At 42.6% G+C, this 23,453-nt stretch overlaps 1 protein-coding gene across 5 annotated transcripts in view; it reads left to right on the top strand.

Moving 5' to 3' along the window:
- Nucleotides 1-23,453, top strand: part of CSMD1 (CUB and Sushi multiple domains 1) — a 2,044,057-nt gene that overhangs the window by 1,748,804 nt on the left and 271,800 nt on the right. For all 5 annotated transcript variants that reach the window (XM_086703086.1, XM_086703088.1, XM_086703085.1 and 2 more), the window contains one exon: nucleotides 22,625-22,816. In XM_086703086.1, the coding sequence (XP_086559212.1) occupies nucleotides 22,625-22,816 (192 nt within the window). The remainder of the gene's footprint in view (nucleotides 1-22,624; nucleotides 22,817-23,453) is intronic.

Here is a 23,453-nt window from a genome sequence, read left to right as displayed (position 1 = left end):
CTATAGTCATCTGCCCTCATTCCCGTGCAGCCTGGGAGAGCCCCTGATAAGTGCCACATGAGCTGACAGCTTCTTCCACAAGATATGTTGGCCATCACCTCACCGGGGCTCAGCTATGGTAACTTGTCTGGTGAGCTCTTGTCCCCACTCACCTTATCATTTTCCAGTCTTCACCAGTTTCCTCCAGTCATCAAACTGGTCGTATTCTCTTTGACTTAACGGATGACTTCAAATCATAGCTTAGCAAAGACAAAGCCATCAGAAAGGTGCCTTCTACTTCCCTCCGCCAGACATGCAAACCTGCTGTTGTCTCTGTTTGCTCACTCCTGTGACCCAGAATATCAGCCTCTTCTCCCTAGCAAGGCTCATCCTAACTAAGGATATCCCCGCAGCTGCCACGGGGGACTTTGCTCTGTTTTGACCTCTTTCTTTCCTTAATTTCATCCTTCACTCTCCCTGACTCCTTCCTTCTGGTATGTAATCGCTCAAATCACAGTGTAGAATGAATGCGTTAAGACTACCTTTGCCACCTTTGGGACCCATCTTATTGGTCTTCTCCCACTAGAACAAAACCTTATAGCATGGTCGCATCATGACAGCCAGTGTCCAGGTGATCAGAATGGGACCCTCGTCCTGGAAGCCACCACAGCAACTAGGTCTCCACCAGCACCAGGCTCAGTCCAAAGGGCCGTTCAGGCGAAGGCTATTGTATTGTACTTGTATTTGAGAAAGACCACTTTGACAGAAAGCAAGTCTGATCAAGCTAAGCACCTGCTTGAAAACTACTCTAGTTTCTAGTTCACATGATGAATTCTGTCACATGACCTTGCATTGGTCAACATCCGGCTTCTGTCTGCCTCTCCATTCTACCTCGCTTCTTCTCCTGATTTCCATCAAATCCTTTTCTCTTGTTTTCAGACCTTCGCTTGCCTGTTCCCTTGGCCAAGACTACCCACCCCCTGGCCACTGTCTTCATTTTACAAGTCGCGGTGAAATGCAGTCTCTTTTAGGAAGTCCTCTGAACTGAAACCATAAATAAGAATACATTTTCTATGATTTTTTACCACTTCCCCTTCATAATATTCACCCCGAATTATTTTTATAACTTCCTGGTTGTTACTGAGCACCCTGGTACTCAGAGGTCATCAATATTTTGCACTAATTACTTCATTTACTTTCTGCCTCACATTTGACACATGATAGTTTTTTGCCTTTTTTAATTTTTGTTTTATTTTGTGTGTATGTGTCTGTATTTTCTGCTTTTGTTTTTTTTTTTTTTTTTTTTTTTTTAGTTCTTGGTACTGGTGAGACTGAATTTTCTCAATGAATTATTTTATTTTCTAAATATTTCTGCTCTAATATTCACAGTCTTTAGGACTGCTCCAGATCTACCCAGAAGACGTGTGTCAAATTGCATTTGAAAACAACTTAAGGTAGACCTCCCCAAATAGCTCACATTCCCATTGAGGCCGTGGAAAAACGTGCGGTAGGGATTGGAGTAAATGCTTAGCAGCAGTTAGTGTTATTAAAAAGGCTATAGGCTCTCCAGATGCTAGCAATCCTATCACCGAGCACAAGGGGGAAAAGATATGCTTAAATAATTTTATTGTATAAATACATAGTTTTTATTGTATATTTACATATATAATTACCCATGTATAATTTGAGCATAATAAGACTTATTTGAACTGACGAACTGCATGATCTCAAGTACACACACACACACACACACACGTGCGTGCGTATAATTTTTAAACTAGGCAACACAGAGACGTGGTTTTCTGTACGTGAGAGAACATCTGGCCTGGGGCTTGGCCCCGTCTTTACCAGTGGTGTAAACTTCAGCATGTAAGTCAAAACTCATTAGCAATAATTTCCATGGTAATTAGGTTAAATTAGGCCGTTAATACTGTTTTTTCCACCACACAGTTTTGATGAGGACTGTACTCAGAGGTAAGGAAGATAAAAGCACCTTGACTTACCGGTTTCCTCCAAATGTAAGGGATGGCAATTCTGTGTTCCCAGTTCTAGAAGTAGACTCAAGGGAGGTATTACGTGAGAAATGACTTAGTCTGCGGTTTTCAAGTTAGATTGTTCCCTCTGCTTGGTCCCCTGTTTCACACCACTCAATTCAAACTGACAGCAGTAAGATTCTCAGGCCTGGTGCTTGGCAAGACCGCGTATAGCTGTCGTTTTGACTTCAAAACAGGAAAAGGTAGTAAGGAAGTAGCTATCACTTTATCATGCTAATGATATGATGCCGGATCTTTGCAGTGCAGCTGAGGTTCCTAGAACGTATTGAAAGTGTTAATCAAGCCTTTGGAATCAGTCAATAATAGGCAGTTTTGCAAAACTCTTCATGAAAAGCCTAATGTTTAAGTATCTCCTCTCCTCCGGTCTGTTTTTGGTCAATACACGGCAGTTCATTGTTTATGCCTAATAGAAATCTGAGAGTCAGTTTAGCCATGATTACTTGTGTGAATAGATGTTTTAAAAAGGAGCTTTGCAGGGTGAGGGTTGAGGGTTTTAATTTGCTTTTGACTTTAGATATAAAGAATTTAAAATCCCTTTCATTGACTGAATGAAGGATTCTTCAGTGTTGTGAGGATGCAAATCACGGCCAAGATTGTATGGCACATTGAAAATTAAAATAGTTGTATTACTATTAGGTATAAGGTGGTTTTATTTTTTATTTTTAAAATTTTTTGAAGTTTACTTATTTTGAGAGAGAGAGAATGAGGGGGCAGAGAGAGCAGGAGAGAGAATTCCAAGCAGTCTCTGAGCTGACACAGCACAGAGCCTGTTGTGGGGCTTGAACTCACAAACTGTGAGATCATGACCCGAGCCGAAATCAAGAGTGGGATGTTTAACTGACTGAGCCACCCAGGTTCCCCAAGGTGGTTTTAAACATACTTTAAATAGAATAGTATTTCTAAACTTCCAAGGACAATATACTTGGTTTCTCATACATTTCTGTATTTGACATGATGGAAGAAAAAGTGCTAATTAGGGTGATTCTCTCTGAAAACTCACAGTCCCCGACTCCAGAGGAAGTGAGCTTGCTTCACTGGGCAGTCCTAGGTACTTCATGAGGACAAGTGATTCTGGAATCATTGCGAACGCTATTAGTCTGTTATATTCTTAGGTCTTTTTATTAAAAAGTTTCCAAGTGCTTTCCTTTACATGGTCTAAGTTCTACAACTATATGGTATCCAAAGCTCACAAATATAGTTTCATAACTAACAAGTAGATGTTGGAACATTTGTTTGCAAAAAATAGAAAAATAATCTGATTCGTAGATATTGCCTAAATTGGACGTTTATTCTATACCGGTCATATTCTCTTTCCAGTAACTGATTATGAGTCTCTTTGAACTAATTTAGAAAGTTAATTTAAAACAATTTAAACAAGTTAGTTTTAACAAACATCCAATATTATAAAATACAAATAGGAGGATCAGAATCCAACTATAAAACTTGATTAGGGAAAAAGGGAAGGGAATGATACATGATACTAAAAATGAAAATTTGTGGGGTGGCAAATCCATTTCATAGTTTAACAGTTGTAATAACATTTCTTAAATTACTGTATTTTCTTTTAATTAGCATGAAACATTTTTATGGGATTCAGGTTGAGCTTTGCTTTAATGAAACACACATTCCTTTTTGTGCAAAATCAAAGTGATTGATATATTTCTGGTGCATATTAAGGTTTTTAATTGTAGAATTCAGTTTATACTTATGTTTGATGGATATATTTTTGGCATATTTTCATAGCTATTCGGCACTGGTTAAGTACAAATATCATCAAGCAAATTTTCCACTTTTGAAATATTGTGACACAGAACTCTTGCATGACAGAGCATCCGGGGTATTTAATGTTTTCTCATAATGTCACTCGTCCTGTCTACACATCTGTTTTAATACCTGTGCTTCAGTTGACAGCCTGCAATCTTTCATGCTTTCAGCGGTTTTAACATGTCTGTCCAAGGAATCCTTGTCCTTTGATTTATTTTCTTCCCTCCTGGCTCATGGTAACAGCACTGATTGAGCCTCATGGGTAAATAGTAATTGTGTTCACTTGAAAGGACTTTCTGTTTAATTTAGTCTGTTTGTTTTTGTTTTGTTTGTTCCTAAGAGAGATTGTCGTCGTCTTCAGGAATGGGCAAAAAATGCCATTGTGTAGGGTCCATCTTCAAATTTGCCAGTAGTTACCAAGAATTTACAATCATGAAACCCATATTGCTTTTTGCCATGAAGGAACATTCAGAAATACATGACTTTTGTGTTGAGTCTGGATAAGTTTTTAATCCCTTTGAATTTTGAAATGAAACGTGTGTAAAAATAACTTTGGGCTTGTAGTCATTGTAATTCAAAGGAATATTACAATATAATTTTTTTATATTTTTACATTAAAGTTTTTCTTCAGAAGTGATTATAAATCCACATGCACTTGTAAGAAATAAAACAGAGAGATCCTGTGGATCCCTTACACAGTCTCCCCCAATGATAACACCTTGCAAATCAAGAGGACAGATCACAGTTAGGGTGTTGGCATTGATACAGTCAATGTACGGAGCTTTCACCACCAGGAGGGCACCTCACGTTGCACCCGAATACTCACCCATTTCCCTCCTGCATCCACTCTATCTTAAAGCCCACAACCATTAATCTGTTCTCCTTTGCTGTAACTTTGTAATTTCAAGAACGTTACATGCAGGGAGTCATGGCGTGCGCGGTCTCTTGATACGGACTCCTCGCTCAGCCCGTTCGGAGAGTCATCTTGGCTGTGGCCTGTAGCCACAATTTATTTCTTTATATTGCTGAATAATACTCCATGGAATGGGTGTACTAGCTTGTTTAATCATTCACCCGTTGAAGGGTATCTGGGTTATTTCTAGTTTGGGACTATTAGGAATACAGCTGCTATAAACATTCATGCACAGGTTTTTGTGTGAACATAACTTTTCATTTCTCTGGGATAAATGCCCAGAAGTCTAATTTCTGGGTTGAATGGTAATTGAATGTTTAGATCTTAGCAGCCAAATGATTTTCCAGAGTAACTGAACCATTTTACATTTCCACCAACGATGCGTAAGGGATTCCACTGCCTTGCATCCTCTCCCGCATCTGACGTCCGTGTGTATACACAAAAACGCAATAATGTACAACATTAACTGTGCTCATAGAGATTGTGCATTCCGCTAATGGCTAATCATTTTGAACACCTTTTTATGTGCTTATTTGTCATCTGTATATTCTCTTCAGTGAAATGTTGCCTTCTGCCCATTTTTATTAGATTATTTTTCCCATCTTGAACATTCTTTATGTATCTTAGATACTAGTCCTTTGTCAGATATATGGCTTTCAAATTTTTTCTCCCATGATGTAGCCGATCTGTTCAACTTCCTAACAAAATCTTTCACAAAGGAAAGTTTTTAACTTCAATGATGTCTAATTTATAAACTTTTGCTTTTATGGATCCTACTTTTGTTTTCATGTCTAAATGCCCTGCCCTAAACTCTGAAGATTTTCTAAAACTTTTACAGTTTTACCTTTACAATGGAAATTTGTGATTCATCGTGAAATAATTTTCTTGTAAGATGAGAGACTTAGGTCAAGCAACCCTCCACCCTTTACCCTCTTGTGTATTGCTCTGGTACCATGTGTTACTTTTGAAATGCAGAGAGAGATTTCTTTCCCTTCGCACTTGAGCAAATATCAGTTCCACTCCGAAGGGGGATAGGTCTCAGTAGAATCCATGTCACCAGTTATTGAAGGACTCTCACATTTTCAGAAATGAAAGGGAGTATGTTGAGACACAATTAGGTGGCGCTTTGTAGAATTCAGACCACTGTCTTTCACTTAGGGTCCAGGCTTGAGTGGACACACCCTAATGAATGAGTTAAGATTTTCCTTTCTGTGTATTTTCTAAACCTTTTCCAGCCGCTAAGGCTTTAATACATATGCAACAGAATTTTGACTGCTGGCTAGTGTTTATCCTATGAAATACAAAGTATGTGATCCTTAAGAAGATTTCTCTATTCATGAGTAGAATCTAACCTAAAAGAGAAACTTTCAGAAAGTTGATAACCTGCTCATGTGCATAAAGAGTTGAACTCATAAAGAATTTAAATCCGTTTTCTTAACCCTAGAACATGAGAATTGATGTGATAATGCATACTGCTTTCTTAAAGATCAATGTAAGGGTAAGGAAATGTATCAATGCAGAGTTATTACATGATAGTTTTCTACCCCAGGGGCCAACAAACTTCCTCTAGAAAGAAATAGTAAGTATTTCAGGCTCTGGAGGTCCCATATAGTCCATGCTGCAATTGTGTAGCCCTGCTCTTGTAATGTGAAAGCAACCGTAGACAGTACATAAATGAATGGTCATGGCCATGTCCCCATAAAATTATATTCACCAACACTTGAATTCCATGAGCACAATTTAAATTTTTTACGTCATGAAACAGTATTTTTCTTTTGATATTTTTCAACCACTTAAAGACATAAAAACCATTCTTAGCAGGCCAGCCCCGTCAAAACAGATGTTGGGCCAGATCTGGACCACAGGCCATCAACTCCTGTTTTAGACCAATAAAAGCAAAATCAATCAGCTAGTGCTTTAATATTTGCATTTGAATCGCCAATTCAATTAATTGGAGGGTGAGAAAGAAAGTCCGGTATCTCTCCTAAGTACACATTTAAAGTTGCAAAGGTACTTTTATGATGTCCAGTGAGAAAAGACAAATGTATTTAATTGATCACCGTAATTGATTTGTAAACTCATCCAAAAGTAAATAACCTCTAACAGACACAGCAAATCTAATACTGTAATACTGAGATGTCCAATCCTTCTAAATATATGGCAACTGTACACATATTGTTTATTAACTAATTCATCCAGTCAGCCAGTCAGGCCATATTACCGAGTGTCTTTAATATGGCAGGCACTGTTCTAGCAGTTGGCTACGATTGAGTGAATTAAACAACAATCCCTGTTTTGCAGAGCTCACATTCTTGCTAAACATATGTGAATTTTCAGTTGTACTTATAAATGCGCACATGTATTCCATTCTTTAGTCAGGCAATTAAACATAGGGGCCCCTGGTCAGCTCAGTCGGTTAAGGGGCCAACTCTTAATTTCGACTCAGGTCGTGATCTCACGGTTCATGGATTCAAGCCCCGTGTCAGGCTCCGTGCTGACAATGTGGAGCCTGCCTGGGATTCTCTCTCCTGCTCTCTTTCTACCGCTCCCCTCTCATGTGTGCGCGCTCTCTCTTTCTCAATAAACCAATAAACAAACAAACAAACAAACAAACATTAAGAAAAACAGCTCCGAGCACTGAGGCATTCTAGTGAACATATGAGTGCACACTGTTAAGTGTGTTTTCACGGACTACTGCTGTGGCGCTCAGAGTGGGTGTTCACCTCACCCCATGAGCAGTTATTATGAACACATCTCCCTCCTGCATCAGCAACATTCCTAACTGGGCCCCGGGGGTTCCGGGGCCAGGTCCCCACTAGGACTGCCCCCATGTTCCACAACTGTTACCTGCATTGTTTCCATCACAGTCTCCTGCTTACCCCTCCTCTTAGAGAACCCTGTCTATTTCCCTGAGTGTTACTTTTCCATAGGCAGCTTTCAGTGATCTGTACTCCACTTCGTTTCTTCTTTTCAGATGTTTATTTACATTCTAGTTAGTTAACCTACAGTGTAGTATTGATTTCAGGAGTAGAACCCAGTGATTCATCGCTTCCATACGACACCTAGTGCTCATCCCAACGGGTGCCCTCCTCCGTGCCCGTCACCCGTCTGGCCATGCGGCTCACAAAAACTAGTAACTTTACACTTTGCATTTATTGCACGCCTGTCATTTATTCAGCTTCACATGTATGTTTGCTGCCTTTCTAAGCATTGCATGGAAACACAGCTCCCTTTGCTGTTTATAAAAATAAATATCCGTAATTGAAACCTAGTTTCCGAATAGGAGGTCCACATCAGGAAATCATTTAGACTAAAAAAAATTAAACACCTCATTTCCTTCATTCTTCTTGCTGCCCGTTGTAAATGTCTATTATTTTTAACCAAATCTGAGTTTACATCACACACTTCAGTCTCGGTTTGCGTCACACGCAATATATGTATAAAACTGTACGTTTATTTTTTGAGAATTGATTATTTCACTTAATTATCTTTATTTCACACATAATTCACCTTCATGCTGAAACATATCCTTTGTTATATCATGATAATGCTTATAATAGTTCACTGGGTTTTTTTTTTTTAAGTTTATTTATTTTGAGAGAGACAGAGACAGCATGTGACGGAGGGGCAGAGAAAGAGGGAGCGAGAGAACCCCAAGCAGACTCTAGCTGTCAGTATAGAGCCTGGCATGAGGCTCCGACCCACAAAGCCATGAGGTCATGGCCTGAGCCGAAATCAAGAGTCAGACACCCGGGCGCCCCTACTTAACTGTTTATTAAATATGCATTATGGGCCAGGCCTCAGGCCAGGTGCTTTAACTTCTTCATTCAACCAGTATTTGTCGAGTGCCTACTGTATATAAGGTACTGTGTTGAGTGCGTGGCTTATCAACGAGCAAGACAGATGTGGCTCTTGTCTCAGGAAATGTGCCGTCTGGTGGAAGTAAAATCAGGTCAGTAATGGAGCCCTGCGGGACAAGTCCTCCGGCTGGAGAAGGGCAGGGGCATCTCTCCGGAAGTTGAAGGGATCAAGGAAAGACTTCTCGAGAAGATGATATTGAAGCTAAGATCGGTAGGATACGTAGGGTTTGTTAAAGTGGACGAGGGTGAAGGGGGACCTGTCTCTAACCATGCCGCGTGTGTTTGCAGAGGTGCTGAGATGAGAGAGAATGTTAAGATTATTTGTCAAGGCCATGTTAGTAGTAACTGAAGCAAGTCTATTAAAACTAACTTAAGAAAAAGATCGTTATTGGCTCCTGTGTTACGAAGAGTGAGGGGGCGCCTCAGTCGGTTAAGCGTCCAACTCTTGATTTCTGCTCAGATCATGATCTCAGTTTGTGAGTTCGAACCCCATGTCGGATTCTGCACTGACAGCACAAAGCCTGCTTGGGATTCAGATTGTGTTATTGAACAAGCATTAAACCAGAGTGTGTTATACATCACAGGCAATCTGCTATAAGTATGCAAAGACAGGAAAAAAAACTCTGTCCCTTTTGTGTAAGGAGGCGTCAGCTATTACATACGTGTTCTCGGGAGAGACCATAACCAGTGCTCAAGCAAGAGGACTCGGAAACACCGTTTATTGTGACATAGTTCACCCTCAGTTAACCTGGTAGTTAGATAATCGGGTAGCTCTTCCGTGTTGGTTCATTGGCCGTGTATCCTGGAACAGTAAACTTCTCACACCCTTATGAAAGGAGGTGGGCAGTTTCGAGTCTTGGTTCTGGTGCCTGCTGACCGTCCTGTGCAGACGGGCTTAGAGGAACACCAGCTTGCTGATGAGACATTTCAAAGGAATGGCTCCCAGCACCTTGAAAGAGATCGTCCTTCGTCAGGAGGCTGGCAAGTGGCCTATTTAGCTTCTTAAAAAAATCAGCGTCCATTTCAGAGAAACCGAGAAAGCATTCATTACAAGTTTACCAAGTACATATTCTAAGAAACAGGAAGAAGTCTCTTCCTTTCGTTTCCAGTGGGTGGAACTGAGCCTTGACCTGCCCTTACAGGTACCTATGGAGGGCTGGCTGCAGGTGCGTGTGCACCAGGTACCAGCCATGAGCCGGGCTGTGCCCCTGAGGTAGGGACAGGCTAATGGATTGAGTGTGCCTTGTGCGAACCAAGGACAGCTGCTAGACTGTCATTTCCCTTGCTTCCCTGGATGCGGGGCCGAGGCCTCCTGTAACAAAACACAGATGAGCAAGAAGCAAACAGGCAGGAACTTGCTAACCCACGTACCTCGTGTATGCCCGGCGGTACTCAGGGAGGCGTGTCTCCCCTGGTGCCTTCCCCACTTGCCAGAGTACCAGCCCCAACCAAAGGCAAAAGAAGAAGGTGTGTGGGGAGGGGAGCCTCCTGCAGGCAGGCTGGCCAGAAACACGCGGTCAAGGAGGGAGAAGGTGGCTATTGCTGATTTGAGCTGCTACCTTCTCCAGGATTCCACTCTCCTGGGATTAAGCCTTTCTTCTCATCCTGGTCCCGAGAGGAGACATTCTTACAGATGGAATTTCCTTTCGTTTCTCTTCCAAAAGGGTAACCTCTACTCTGTTTTCAGAACGTCTCTTGTGTCTGCTGTTTCTCAAAATTATCTGCGCAAAGTAAACCTGTGCCCATAGGAATATTATGGGGTGGCCCTTTCTACCACCCTACGGTGCCATTTACAAAGATGGGAAATAGTAAATGCGTAATTAAATAATCAATCAAGGAAGGAATTTTTTTTTTTAATTTTTTTTTTCAACGTTTTTATTTATTTCTGGGACAGAGAGAGACAGAGCATGAACGGGGGAGGGTCAGAGAGAGAGGGAGACACAGAATCGGAAACAGGCTCCAGGCTCCGAGCCATCAGCCCAGAGCCCGACGCGGGGCTCGAACTCACGGACCGCGAGATCGTGACCTGGCTGAAGTCGGACGCTCAACCGACTGCGCCACCCAGGCGCCCCGACAATCAAGGAAGGAATTAAGAAAACCCCTGGGCTGTTTCACAAAAGGCATAATAGCAACGTGCCCACTTTCCTCCCTAGATGATTTCCGGGAACACCTTCCTGGTCTCTTACCAGCATAAAATCCAGAATCTCCCTCTGAGGGATTCTCAACTCTCCCCTGAAATACCCAGGTAATGAAGCGTGGGTTTGCACACTTGGAAAAGGAGTTGTCTGCTTCTGAACACGTGGGGTGGGCAGGGCTGAGAGTCTGTCCCTGGGACATCTGAGGCTCCAAGCCGCCTGGCGAAGCCTTCACGGGGTGACTGTTGACGATGGACCCTGCCTCCTCCCACACGAGGGCGTGCTGAGGGTGCCACAGGCTGTGTGCTGCCTCTTATTCTTAACGTCCTCGGTCCAAACTTTGTTCCTCAAACAACAGTCACTCATCAGTTCACTCCTCGGCGTCCTACCAGGCCCAGATCTCAGCCACTTTCAGTGCTGAGTCAGTGCCCCCCATGAAGGCTTTAGCCCTGGCTGTCCTGCCTCCATGATTTACCTTTGGGGGGCCGACTTGGAGAGGCACACAAAGTCTGAGCTGCGGGGCACATTTGCCTGGAAGAGGATCTCCAGCCCTGAGTGGAAATTTACCCCTCCCACAGAGGTGTTTGTACAAACTCACTGCCCTCCACCGGGCCACCTACAGGCTATCTATTGGGGGAAGGGTCCTCCCGTCAAAACAAAAGGTGGCTTTTCCTCAGAGGATGGGGAGAGCCTGATGAGGTTTTTTTGAGTGGTAGTAGAGTTCGTGGGGTCCAGAGCCAACGGCCAAGAAAGCATTCGTGAAGATGTCTTTGGTGTAAAAAGGTGACTTTATGAAAGCCCAGGGACGGGACCTGTGGGCAGGCAGAGCCGCGCTGGGACCCTGAGGAGAGACTGGTTATATACCCTGGGGCTGGGAGAGGTGAGGTCCAGGGGAGGGTTCCAGTGAGACTTTCATATGCTAAAGACTCCGGGACACTGGAGGCCTGGCCGCAGTCAGGCTAAGGTTTCTCCCTCCAGCAAAGCATTAGCATTAGGTCCGGAGGGAGTCCTGGAGAAACTCTGCTCTGCCTGCCTCCAGTGTCTGTCAATGGGCTGCAGGTTATGAGGACATTTAGTTCCATCTTCCATTTCCTTCTGCCTTTGTTCACACATCACTATGGAGGGTGATGTTGGGGCTCCAGGAAACTGAGTCTGTAGGTTTCTGGAGATGAGGCTGTTGATCAGATTGCCTTTTTCTTGTGATTTACTAAGATATTTGTAAACTATGGAGACCCACGTCCTGCCTGACTGTGATCTCTGTTGGTTAATCCTTTGTTTTCTTTCCTCTCCTTTGTCCCTGGGCAGCCAGGAGAGCCTGAGGAATGTCACACACATCCCACCTTGGGGGAGGGGTGCGGTTTGCAGCCTGGCAGCTCCTCTTGCCCCTCATCAGACCCAGCCTACATTTACAGGACTAAGAGGACCACCCAGGAGACCATCCCGGGTTCCAGTTATTTCAGCTGTGCCTGCAAACCCTAAGAAGGAGCTCAGGGGCTGTCCCCTCCAAAAAGCCTCCCAGGCATCCCATACAGTCCCTGCCTGGCCAGTAGCTTTTTATACATTGTAAATGGCATGTCACACATAAGAGCTTTCCTTAATAAGCTGAACAACATAGGTTATACTTACTGTGCAGGTTATGTTCATAGCATATGTACAGCCTCTGCCGTCTGAGGACTGCAGTGGTGCTGCTGTGTGTAGTTTTCCATACAGGCGTGAAGTGTTGTATCTGTTGAGGTGTGCTGCAAAGGGCTGGTTTAAAACTCTGTATGCTAAGCAAACTTTTATCAACTTATAATAGCTCAGTCAATAAACATTTTTAAGTGATGTTTAAGAAGCATGCAAGGGGCAGTGAAGTTTTGGGGTAATGGAGGGTAGGGGGTCAGGAACAGATGGCCAAGAAAGAATTGTTGAAGACGTCTTTGGTGCAAAAGGGTGATTTTATTAAAGCAGGGGACAGGACCCATTGGCAGGAAGAGCGGAGCTGGGGTTGTGAACACTGTCAGGTTTTATACTTTGGAGCTGGGGGGTCAAGTCAAAAGGGTCAAGTCACAGCCCCCAGAGGGACTGTGATCCCACTAAGCAGGACTCAGAGATGCCAGAGGCTGTTGAGGAGTTCGGGTTGTTTTCCCTCCAGGAGGCGTTAACATCAGGACGCTAGGGCGTCCTGGAGAGACGTTCTGCTCTGTATTTGCCACAAGTCTGGTCTCTGGGCTGCAGGTTATGAGGGCATTTAATTTCACCTGCCATTTCCTTCTTGCTTTGTTCCCATATCACTATGGAGGGTGATGGTGGGGCTCCAGGAAGCTGAGCCTACAGGTTTCTAAAGATTAGGCTATTGATAATATTGCCTTTTTCTTGTAATATACTAAGATATTTCTAAACTGATGGAGACTCAGTCTTGCAAGACTGAGATCTCTATCAGTTAACCATTTGTATTCTTTGCTTTTCTTTGTTCTTGGGTGGCCAGGAGTGCCTGAAGAATATTCCACAGGTCCCACCTGGTGTGTGTGTGGGCGGGGGGGGGGGGGGGGGGGGGGGGGTGCTGCTGGTGTGCTAGCTTGTGCTTGGCCCCAGCTTGCCTTATGGTCCCTTATCAAGGAGTACCTGATGCATTTAATAGGACGTAGCCCAATTTCTTCATTTTTATTTCATTAGAAATAGGGTCTTCAATGTTACAAATTAGTTTTCCAGTTGGAAGGGAATTTGAGTCCATTTCAGGTTCTTCTTTAATAGCTCTCTTCTGTCTATACTATTAGAAACAAGAAGGTCCATTGCGTTCACATGAAGTGGAGCATGGCTTTGGGCTCTAGGTGCTCGGGACAGTCTGGGATTGCAGTGGGCAGAGAGTTGGAGACATCCTTTAGATTCTATGGAGCCTGTGGAAAGTGTGTCTATGATCTGAAGTATTCCACAGAACCCCTTGGGAAATCGAAAAGCTCCATATTCATCACCTCAGGAACAGTACCTTCTTTTTTTAAGGTAATAGAGGGATAAGGCCGATGTCACTAAAAGTATTATTTCCCTTTTTTATGGCGAGAAACCAGAAGGAGTCAGAGTCACCGAAATCCCATTTGGAGAGAAAATATTTAAGAGAAAAATGACTAAAAGGTACATTGTGACCCATCAAAGAACACAGTTGTGAAAAAGAAATCAACACAGGCTTCATCATTAACTTTGTATGACCCTGAAGACGGAGAAGAAATTTCTGACCCCAACACAGTGTCTTTGGTTGGGAGCTTTTGTGTTAGTTCCTGGATAAGCATTATCACCTTCACCAGGAAACATCTTTCCACAGTTCATAGCCAGGAGAAAATAAAATGGCATTTATTTCAAAGATCCAACCAGTGTATCTCCCCTTGCATCGTGTAAAACAGTTTCCTTGACTTCACCTCAAGTGTTCTCATTGCTTGTTTCATCCGATTTAAATAACCCTGGGAATGGTTTATTTTTATTTCATAATTCTACAAGAAAAGAGGAAACATTTGGAGCTAATTTCAATTCGACTAGACGTCGTGGTTGATCTACTGGTAATTTCAAATAATCTTTGAAGATACACAAGCAAGTGTATGTATCCTTTCTAAGAACATGTAAAGAGCAGTTTTATGACAGCCCACACTATCATATAATTAGCCAGCTATGTGCTTGCAGTATTTCTATCGACTAAACAACATGAACTTCACGAGTATATAACTTTTTAATGGTGTGCTCTGGGATTATTCTAGATATTCCAATGAAAATTTGGTTTAGAAGTAGAAAATGTACTTGTAAAACAGGATTAAACATGATACCATCGAAGGACATAGAACCATCAGTACAAGCCACTGTTTCATATCCTGGTGTTCTGTGGATCTTCATTTGGAAGAATTTGAAGAGGTTCGTCAAGAAGAATGTGCTCTATTACGTGAATTTAGGAAACACTGGATTAAACTCTTAAAAAAAAAAAGACGTTTGTTTACTGCAGGATTTCTCTGAACCTTTAATCCCTGGTATGCAATGTGAACGTATGAGAGGGAACTAAAGTACCCAGTATTTGCCAATCTTGTTTGACCAAATACCTGTTCATAACCTACAGAAAAGTGTTCTGTGGAGTACTGATTTTTGCAAGGCTGATGCATCTATTGAAATTCTTGTTCACGCACAAAATCTGTGCACTTTTGCGTAAAGCTTCATTGTTGGGCGGTGGGTGTTTTTGCTTTTAATAAACATTGAATACAAATTTGGAAAGAGAAGTAATTAAAATATGTCTTAATTTTAACAATTATAGTGAGATTCATCCATGATTTCCTTGGCTGTTCTTCTAAACTTTCATTTTAAATTATTTTCACACTATATAAACTGTGGCAGAAATTAACACTTGGAACTGCATATGTAATCATACATATGACCATTTGCTTGAGGAAGATGGAGTTTGTTTTGAGTATATGCAACTCTGCCCAAAGGAGAAGTTTGGTTAATGTGCAATAGATTTGCTTATTTTTATTTTTATTTTTATTTTTCCTGAATCCCACTGAAATCTCAGCAAAGGTAGAGGACAAATAGATATTAGACTCTTTAGGAACATTCCTCAAATAGTAAACTCAAGATTGCTTATAAAATTACAGGTACCATTTGTTGCCTAGATGGTGGCCACTTAGGATTCTGGGGATTGAATTCTCTAATTACTGTTCTATCTCATATAAATGAGTGGCTTATGGGTGGGGCGCTCCTGACGTTCTAACCAAAAGCTTCACATCCTGAAGTCTGTCCTGCACTCCAGCGCTATACCAGTCTTATTTTGGGGTAATGCGTTCGCTTTCTGCTCTGCCTTCTAATCTTTATACTTATCAGAAAGTGGGAAACTAAAAATATGTCCTTCAGTGACTGTAAAATGGCATTTCTTGCCCTCTTCTCATCGGAAAAACCTATTCTCAAGCTCTGATGCTTCCTTTCCTCTTGATATCTACTGAGACCTGTATTTCCAAGGAAAATGCCCCTTCTTAACACACCAGAGGTGATAAATAACAACAGTGGTGATGAATGGTATGATATGCCAGATGTCATTCTATGGGATGAAGATATAACTATAATGGAGGGGCTTCAATGTCTAGCCTTACAATAAAATAGGTACTTTGACAACATATTTACTGAAAATACATGAAAGATGCTGGAGAAAATTGTTGTTAGTCTTTAAAAATGTATAACTGAGCCTATAAGAAAATAAGGAATCCTCAGAGGTCCTAGAATCATGTGAAATAGGGAGAGATTATGAAGCTCAGAAGTTGGCTTTGTCTTGACAGCATCTGGGGGTCAACAGTGATGCCAGGCTTCCATTTTGAGAGTGCAGTGGGCTGAGGAAATAGGAAGCCAGTTAAAAGATCTTTCCGATATTGGAAATATAACTGGACACCTCATATACATTTAGAACTCTTGGGGGGGGGGTGTTTACTGTCAGCATAAGGGAGAATAGAGAGAGAGAGAGAGAGAGAGAGGCACAGATATAGATATACATGATGTAGAACTCATAACCACAAGCTGATAGCAAACTAGCTTATAGATGAATTCCTATCATCTGTATGGTTTAAAATGCATCACTTTTCTCATAAATACAAATTTATTGTAAAGAGGTAGAAGGCTCCTAGTATTCCAGGTGCATGGTAAAATCAAATGTGAATCTCCTCTGGATGAATGTAGCTTTAGAGAAAACCACAAAGAATTTCTATGGCTGAATCTTCGAAAAACAGAAATGTGAATTCAAAACTCAGAAACACTATAGTTTCCGTGAGATGTTGGAATTATTATCAGATCAAAAAGTCTGAAAAATAAAAGAGAAGAACAAAGCTGAAATTATCAAAAATCCATATTTCAAGATATACTACAAAGCTGCAGTAATCAAAACAGTATGGTCCTGGCACAAAAATAGACACATACAGCAACAGAACGTGAGACAAAGCCCACAAACCCATGTGTCAAGTAATCTTCGACAAAGGAGGCAAGAATATACGATGAGGAAAAGACATCTTCAATAAATGGTGCTGTGAAAACTGAACAGCCACATGCAAAGGAATAAAACTGGACCACTTTCTTACATCCTACACAAAGATAAACTCAAAGCAGTTTAGATACCTAAACGTGAGACCTGAAATCATAAAACTCCTAGGGAAAAAAAAACAGAATAATATTAATATTCAGAATACATAACACCAGAAAAAAAAATAACCAATTAAAAATGTGCAGAGGTGCTGAGTAGATATTTTTCCAAAGAAGACTTCCAGATGGCCAAGAAACATAAAAAGATGCTTAACATCACTAATGATTGTGGAAATGCAAACACACCTGTCAAAATGGCTAGAATCAAAAAGACAAGGTGTGATAAGTGTTGGCAAGGATGTGGGGACTACAGGAACCCCTGTGCGCTGATGGTGGAACTGTAAATGGTGACCCATTGTGGGTAACAGTATGGAAGTTCCTGAAAAAATTAAAAATAGAGCTATGATACCATCTAGTAATTCCACTAGTGGGTATTTACCCAAAGAAAACAAAATCACTAATTTGAAAATATATATACACCCTACGTTGCTTGCAGCATTATTTACAATATCTTAGATATGGAAGCAACCTACGTGTCTGTGATAGATGAATGGATAAAGAAGTGGTGCACACATGCGCGCACACACACACACAGAATATTACTCAGCCCTAAAAGAATGAGGTTATGTCATATGTGACAACATGGATGGATCTAGAGGGTATTTTGCAAAGTGAAATAAGTCAGAGATACAAAGATGGGTACCATCTGATTTCAGTTATATGTGCAATCTTAAAAAAAAAAAAAAGAACATACAAACAACAGCAAAAAAACAAAAATAGACCCGTAAATCAGAGAAGAAATTCATGATTGCCAGAGGGAGGGAGTAGGGAAGGGCAAAATGGGTGACAGGAGTGGGAGATTCAGGCTTCCAGTTACGGAATGAATAAGTCATGGGGATAAAAGTTGCAGCATAGGGAAGATCGTGGTATTGTAAGTGATATGTGGTGACACAGGGTAGCCACACTTGTGGTGACCACAGTGTAATGAACAGAGTTGTCAAGTCACCGTGTAAAAAAAAAACAGAGGAGTCAAAATGTGAGTAAGTAACAATATACTATATAAATAGCCAAATATATTTGAAAACAAATGATGCATGGTAGAAAAGCACAATGATGGAAAATTTAAAACTCAGTGTCCTGTTAAGATAATAAACTGGAGGGGCACCAAGGTGGCTCAGTCAGCTGAGTGCACTGCTCTTGATTTCAGCTCAAGTCATAATCCCAGGGTTGTGGGATCGAGCCCTGCATCAGGCCCCACACTGGCCACGGAGCCTGCTTAAGGTCTCTCTCTCTCTTTCCCTCTCTCTCTTTCTCTGCCCCTCCTGCTTGCACTCTCTCTCTCTCTCTCTCTCTCAAAACTAATTTAAAAAAAGAAAATAAGTTTGATGCAGATGGAGATATGAAAGGATGATAACTCTCAACAATTGCCCAGAAGAGAGAACCAAGTTTGCAGAGATTTTTTTATGTTTGCAGAGATTTTTTTATGTTTATTTATTTATGACCAGAGAGAGAGAGAGTTAGAGAGAACACATACATGAGCAGGGGAGGGACAGAGAGAGAGAGGGAGATAGAGGATCTGAAGCGGACAGAGGATCTCTGCACTGAGAGCAGAGAGCCCAAAGCAGGACTCGAACTCACAACCTGCGAGATCATGACTGCGCCAAAGTCACATGCTTAACTGACTGAACCACCCAGGTGCCCTGAGAGAACAAAGTTTAAAAAGATTATAAAATGAAAGGAAGGTTAAGAGATATGGAAGATAGAGATATTTGCTTAAATTTAATTTGAGAAGTGAGAAACAGATTTGACGAGATGATGGCTTAATCCTCAGATTCAAAACCTCCGGTAAATTCCCAGCAGAGTTAGTAAAAGGAAAATCATGCATAGATGCAATATTATGAAAGTTCGAATACCAAATACAGAGTATGATCTTATTGTAGTTTCAGACTGAAAGATGACGTGGGAAACCTGGAAGCCAGAAGAACTAGAATAATTTTCTTTTTTTCTTTTTATTTTTTTTTATTTTTTTTTTAATTTTTTTTTTTTTCCAACATTTATTTATTTTTGGGACAGAGAGAGACAGAGCATGAACGGGGGAGGGGCAGAGAGAGAGGGAGACACAGAATCGGAAACAGGCTCCAGGCTCCGAGCCATCAGCCCAGAGCCCGACGCGGGACTCGAACTCACGGACCGCGAGATCGTGACCTGGCTGAAGTCAGACGCTCAACCGACTGCGCCACCCAGGCGCCCCAAGAATAATTTTCTTTTTTTTTTTTTTTTTTTTTTAATTTTTTTTTTTTTTTCAACGTTTATTTATTTTTGGGACAGAGAGAGACAGAGCATGAACGGGGGAGGGGCAGAGAGAGAGGGAGACACAGAATCGGAAACAGGCTCCAGGCTCTGAGCCATCAGCCCAGAGCCCGACGCGGGGCTCGAACTCACGGACCGCAAGATCGTGACCTGGCTGAAGTCGGACGCTTAACCGACTGCGCCACCCAGGCGCCCCATAATTTTCTTAACAGTAGTGAGGGGCGGGGGGAAATCCCAACTAGTTACTGACCCGGAACTATAAACTCAGTAAAAATTTCCTTTAGGAGTAAAGAAGAATTTAAAATATTTTTAAAAAACTGAAGTGTTTTTGGACAAAACAAAGATGATTTACCACCACAGGACTTGTTTCAGTCAGTTATTGCTGCATAACAAAGGACCCCCAAACCGAAACACTGTCTGCTGGAACAAGTCTATTTGATTTTATTATTTTCTTAATGTTTATTTATTTTTGAGAGAGAGAGAGAGAGAGACAGAGTGCGAGCGGGGGAGGGACAGAGAGAGAGGGAGACACAGAATCCGAAGCAGGCTCCAGGCTCCCAGCTGTCAGCACAGGGCCCGACGCAGGGCTTGAACTCACAAACTGTGAGATCATGACCTGAGCTGACATTGGACGCTCAACTGAATGAGTCCCCCAGGCACCCTGGACCAAGTCTATTTCAGACTGTGGGTCTCCACCTTCGGACTGTGGGTCTCCACCTTCAGACTGTGGGTCTCCACCTTCAGACTGTGGGTCTCCACCTTCACTCCGTTTTAAACTGTGGGGTAGCTTTGCTTCAAGGTCCAGGTCTGCAAGCCGACTGACAGTCTTGCTTCATGTTCTTACTGTTCCAGGACTCATAGGTGTGTCTTTTCATGGTTAGGGCAGAAGGGTAAGAGGGAAACCTCCTTGAGCCAGCCTACACTTGTGCTCGCATGGTATCAGCCAGCTGCTAGCAGAATGAGTAAATTGTGGCACTGATGCAAGGAAAACCGTGTGCAATGACAGTAACCAGAGCATCACGCTTGAATGTGGATGACTCACAAACATGATACCGAGCAAATAGAAAGTCTCGTAAGAAGCCGTAACGTGTGATTCCATTTATAGAAATTCAAAAGGGAGGCCACCCATGCAGCCACTATCGGGATGCATCCATTTATGGTAACTATCAAGAAAAGGAACAGAATCATAACCATGAAATTCAGAATAGTGACTTCATCGGGAGTGGAGGGGCAGGGGTGGAGGGGGGAGAGTGCAGGCATCAATATGTATTGATAATATGGCTGAGTGATAACATTCTGTTTTTTTTTTTTTAATTTTTTTTTCAATGTTTTTATTTATTTTTGGGACAGAGAGAGACAGAGCATGAACGGGGGAGGGGCAGAGAGAGAGGGAGACACAGAATCGGAAACAGGCTCCAGGCTCTGAGCCATCAGCCCAGAGCCCGACGCGGGGCTCGAACTCACGGACCGCGAGATCGTGACCTGGCTGAAGCCGGACGCTTAACCGACTGCGCCACCCAGGCGCCCCAACATTCTGTTTTTTAATCCGAATGGTGTAATAGTTGTTCCATTTTTTGTGTTTTTACTAGTGTTTTAGATCTTCATGGTTCTGTATTTCAATATATAATAAAAGCCAATTAGTGAAAAATGGTGTCTGGGTGAGGCAACCTGTGCCTTCAGTCAGCTTGGAGAGACAGGTTTGCAAGGTGCCACACGTGATGTTCACGACAGATTCAGTAAGTTAGATATTTTCCATTTGTTCCGATTAGTTAGCTGAAGGTCAGTGAGTTGAGGCGATCTGGGTCCCAGGGGGCAAGGCTGGGCGCTGAGGCAAGCCTGACCTCTCCGAGGAGCCTTGACGTTCGTACTTTTCCTTCAACCTTCAAACCTGCACAGCCGAACCCTTCCCCCAGAGAACACAGGGTGCGTCCTGCACTGTTTTGCATGTCCTCACTTTTATTGAAATCACAACTGTCTAGCCAGCTACGTCGCGAGGTCCCAGAATTCCCAGACCGAACCAGACGGGAAACCCAAAGCACACGATCCAAGTCCGCACATTTCTGGCAATCTGCACACGTCAGGATGGGCAGCATGCTGGCTGGGTTGTGGGGCAGTCACGTTTCCCTTTCTGTCTCGCTCAGGAAGCGGGTGTTCTGTGCCCTGGCGCCCTCCACAAGAAGAGCTAACTTTTGGGGCGCCTGGGTGGCTCCGTCGGTTGAGCATCCGACTTCGGCTCAGGTCACGATCTCACGGTCCGTGAGTTCGAGCCCTGCATCGGGCTCTGGGCTGTTGGCTCAGAGCCTGGAGCCTGCTTCCCATTCTGTGTCTCCCTCTCTCTCTGACCCTCCCCGTTCATGCTCTGTCTCTCTCTGTCTCAAAAATAAATAAACATTTAAAAAAAAAATTAAAAAAAAAAAAAAAGAAGAGCTAACTTTCCATCACAGTCCCTTCGGCCCTGAAGAGGGAGTGAGCTTGCCGTTGTAGGTGAAAGTGAAAATGGAATCCAAAAAATTATTTCCAGTTTTGGACCCTGATGGGCGTCTTCCTAAGTTTTAGTAAAACATCAAGTACGAAGCAGTGACAGAAACTGGAGACAGTGACAGGACTTTTCAGGCAATTACGTTTCAGTGCATTGTGGGAGTTAAAATCCTGGTCCAGAATCTGGGTGGGAAAGTAGTTCTGTTGATTGGACTCACATGGAGCTGGTGGCTGATTTGTGGGACGTGATTTTGGGTGCCTCTATTACAATACACGTCCCATAGGACTTCAGAGGCTCCTGTTCCGGCTGTCCCCCCAAAGCTCTCTTACCAGCTTGTTTGGAGATGCTGGTCTCTACTAAACTGACTTGAAATTCCTAATATTTAGATTCTTTTTTGGACCAAGAATCATCATTTTCAGAATTTTGTTGAAATTAGGATGACCGTTTCATTTGTTGTCCGAATTGGAAGTGTTTTGAGAGCGAAACGGGATTATTAATCATTTTACCATGAAATGGGGTTATTAATAATTGCACCAAGAAAATTACAGCTATCCACGAATGGTGTCCTGGTTAAGACCGACCCGCGTCTTCTCTCGCTGGCCCCCGTTGTAACGTCAAAGGTCATCGTGAGCGGGTGTTGCCTGGAAGGCACAGAACGTAAAGGAGTTTGTCCTGTTCTGTTTTACTCCGCGTTCTTTGAGATTGTGGTGGTTTAATTAAGCAGTTTCAATCGTGGTTTATATTTTCGTTTAGATATTGTTAACGAGAACAGCGGAGGAGAACGTACGTGTGCTTATTAAGGATAGCATAATGCAACTCCTTGATACGTTCCATCACTGGCTGCGTTTTCAACACACTTTGCTTGTGTCTGTTCAAAGTGAGCATTCTCAGGATGCAGGTTATTGAACGTATCCCTGGGAACAGGAACTCTTCATACATTCAGGGGCAGACGGAAGAATCCCGATGCCAGTCAAGAGGGCCTCAGCACACAAGAGCTCCCTCACCCGTGCAAGCGTAGGGACCCCGTGTCCATCGTTTGACCCGGTATTGCTTTTGTTCCGCAGCATCCATCGCGTCCACCTGCAATGACCCAGGCCTGCCTCAGAATGGCACCCGCTACGGGGATAGTAGAGAGCCGGGGGATACCGTCACCTTCCAGTGCGACCCCGGATATCAGCTCCAAGGACAAGCTAAAATCACCTGTGTACAGCTGAATAACCGATACTTCTGGCAGCCAGACCCTCCCACGTGCATAGGTATGGTACAGCAGAGAACAGACATGTTCTGTTTCGGAACGCACGCACGCCACTCTAAACGTTGCTCCATAAATGTGTTCGTTCTTCAGAAACATGTCTCACGTGCCCTCTGGTTCACAGACTCCATGGAGATTTCACTGTAAACCTGGAAACTTTATTTCATGAGGTGAAATAAAGGAAGCGGTTCACTTAATGTGCAGTCATTGACAGTTACCTAACGTGTCCTAGCCTCAACGGATCTTGTAAAAATGACCGTGACTTAAAAGTCTGGGTGGCTGAAAATTCATAACCCTTCCTTTGCAATTCTCATTTTTGACATAGAAACATGCCCTTCAGCAAAACCTACTCAGTAAGAAGTATTTTCTTTTTTTAGATGGTTTTTCCATAATATCAGTATATTTGAACAGAACCCGAAAACTAGAGATTATACTGCCTTGGTCAAAATGAAGATAAAAGGAGAACCATGTTTTTGGAATTCACTAGGATTTTGTAGGTTGACCTTACTCAAAGGATAGCAGTTGGTTTTGCAGACTTCTGTTTGAATAACTGTTCACCGAACTCTATCACAAATACGGTTTTAGGGAAATACATATTTTTGTATAAATAGTAATTACATATAGAGTGTCCCTTCATTCAG

Source organism: Puma concolor, chromosome B1 (assembly GCF_028749965.1).
Source record: "Puma concolor isolate L17-30 chromosome B1, mPumCon1.1.hap2, whole genome shotgun sequence".
Taxonomy (NCBI): domain Eukaryota; kingdom Metazoa; phylum Chordata; class Mammalia; order Carnivora; family Felidae; genus Puma; species Puma concolor.
This window is presented reverse-complemented; position numbering and strand designations above follow the sequence as displayed.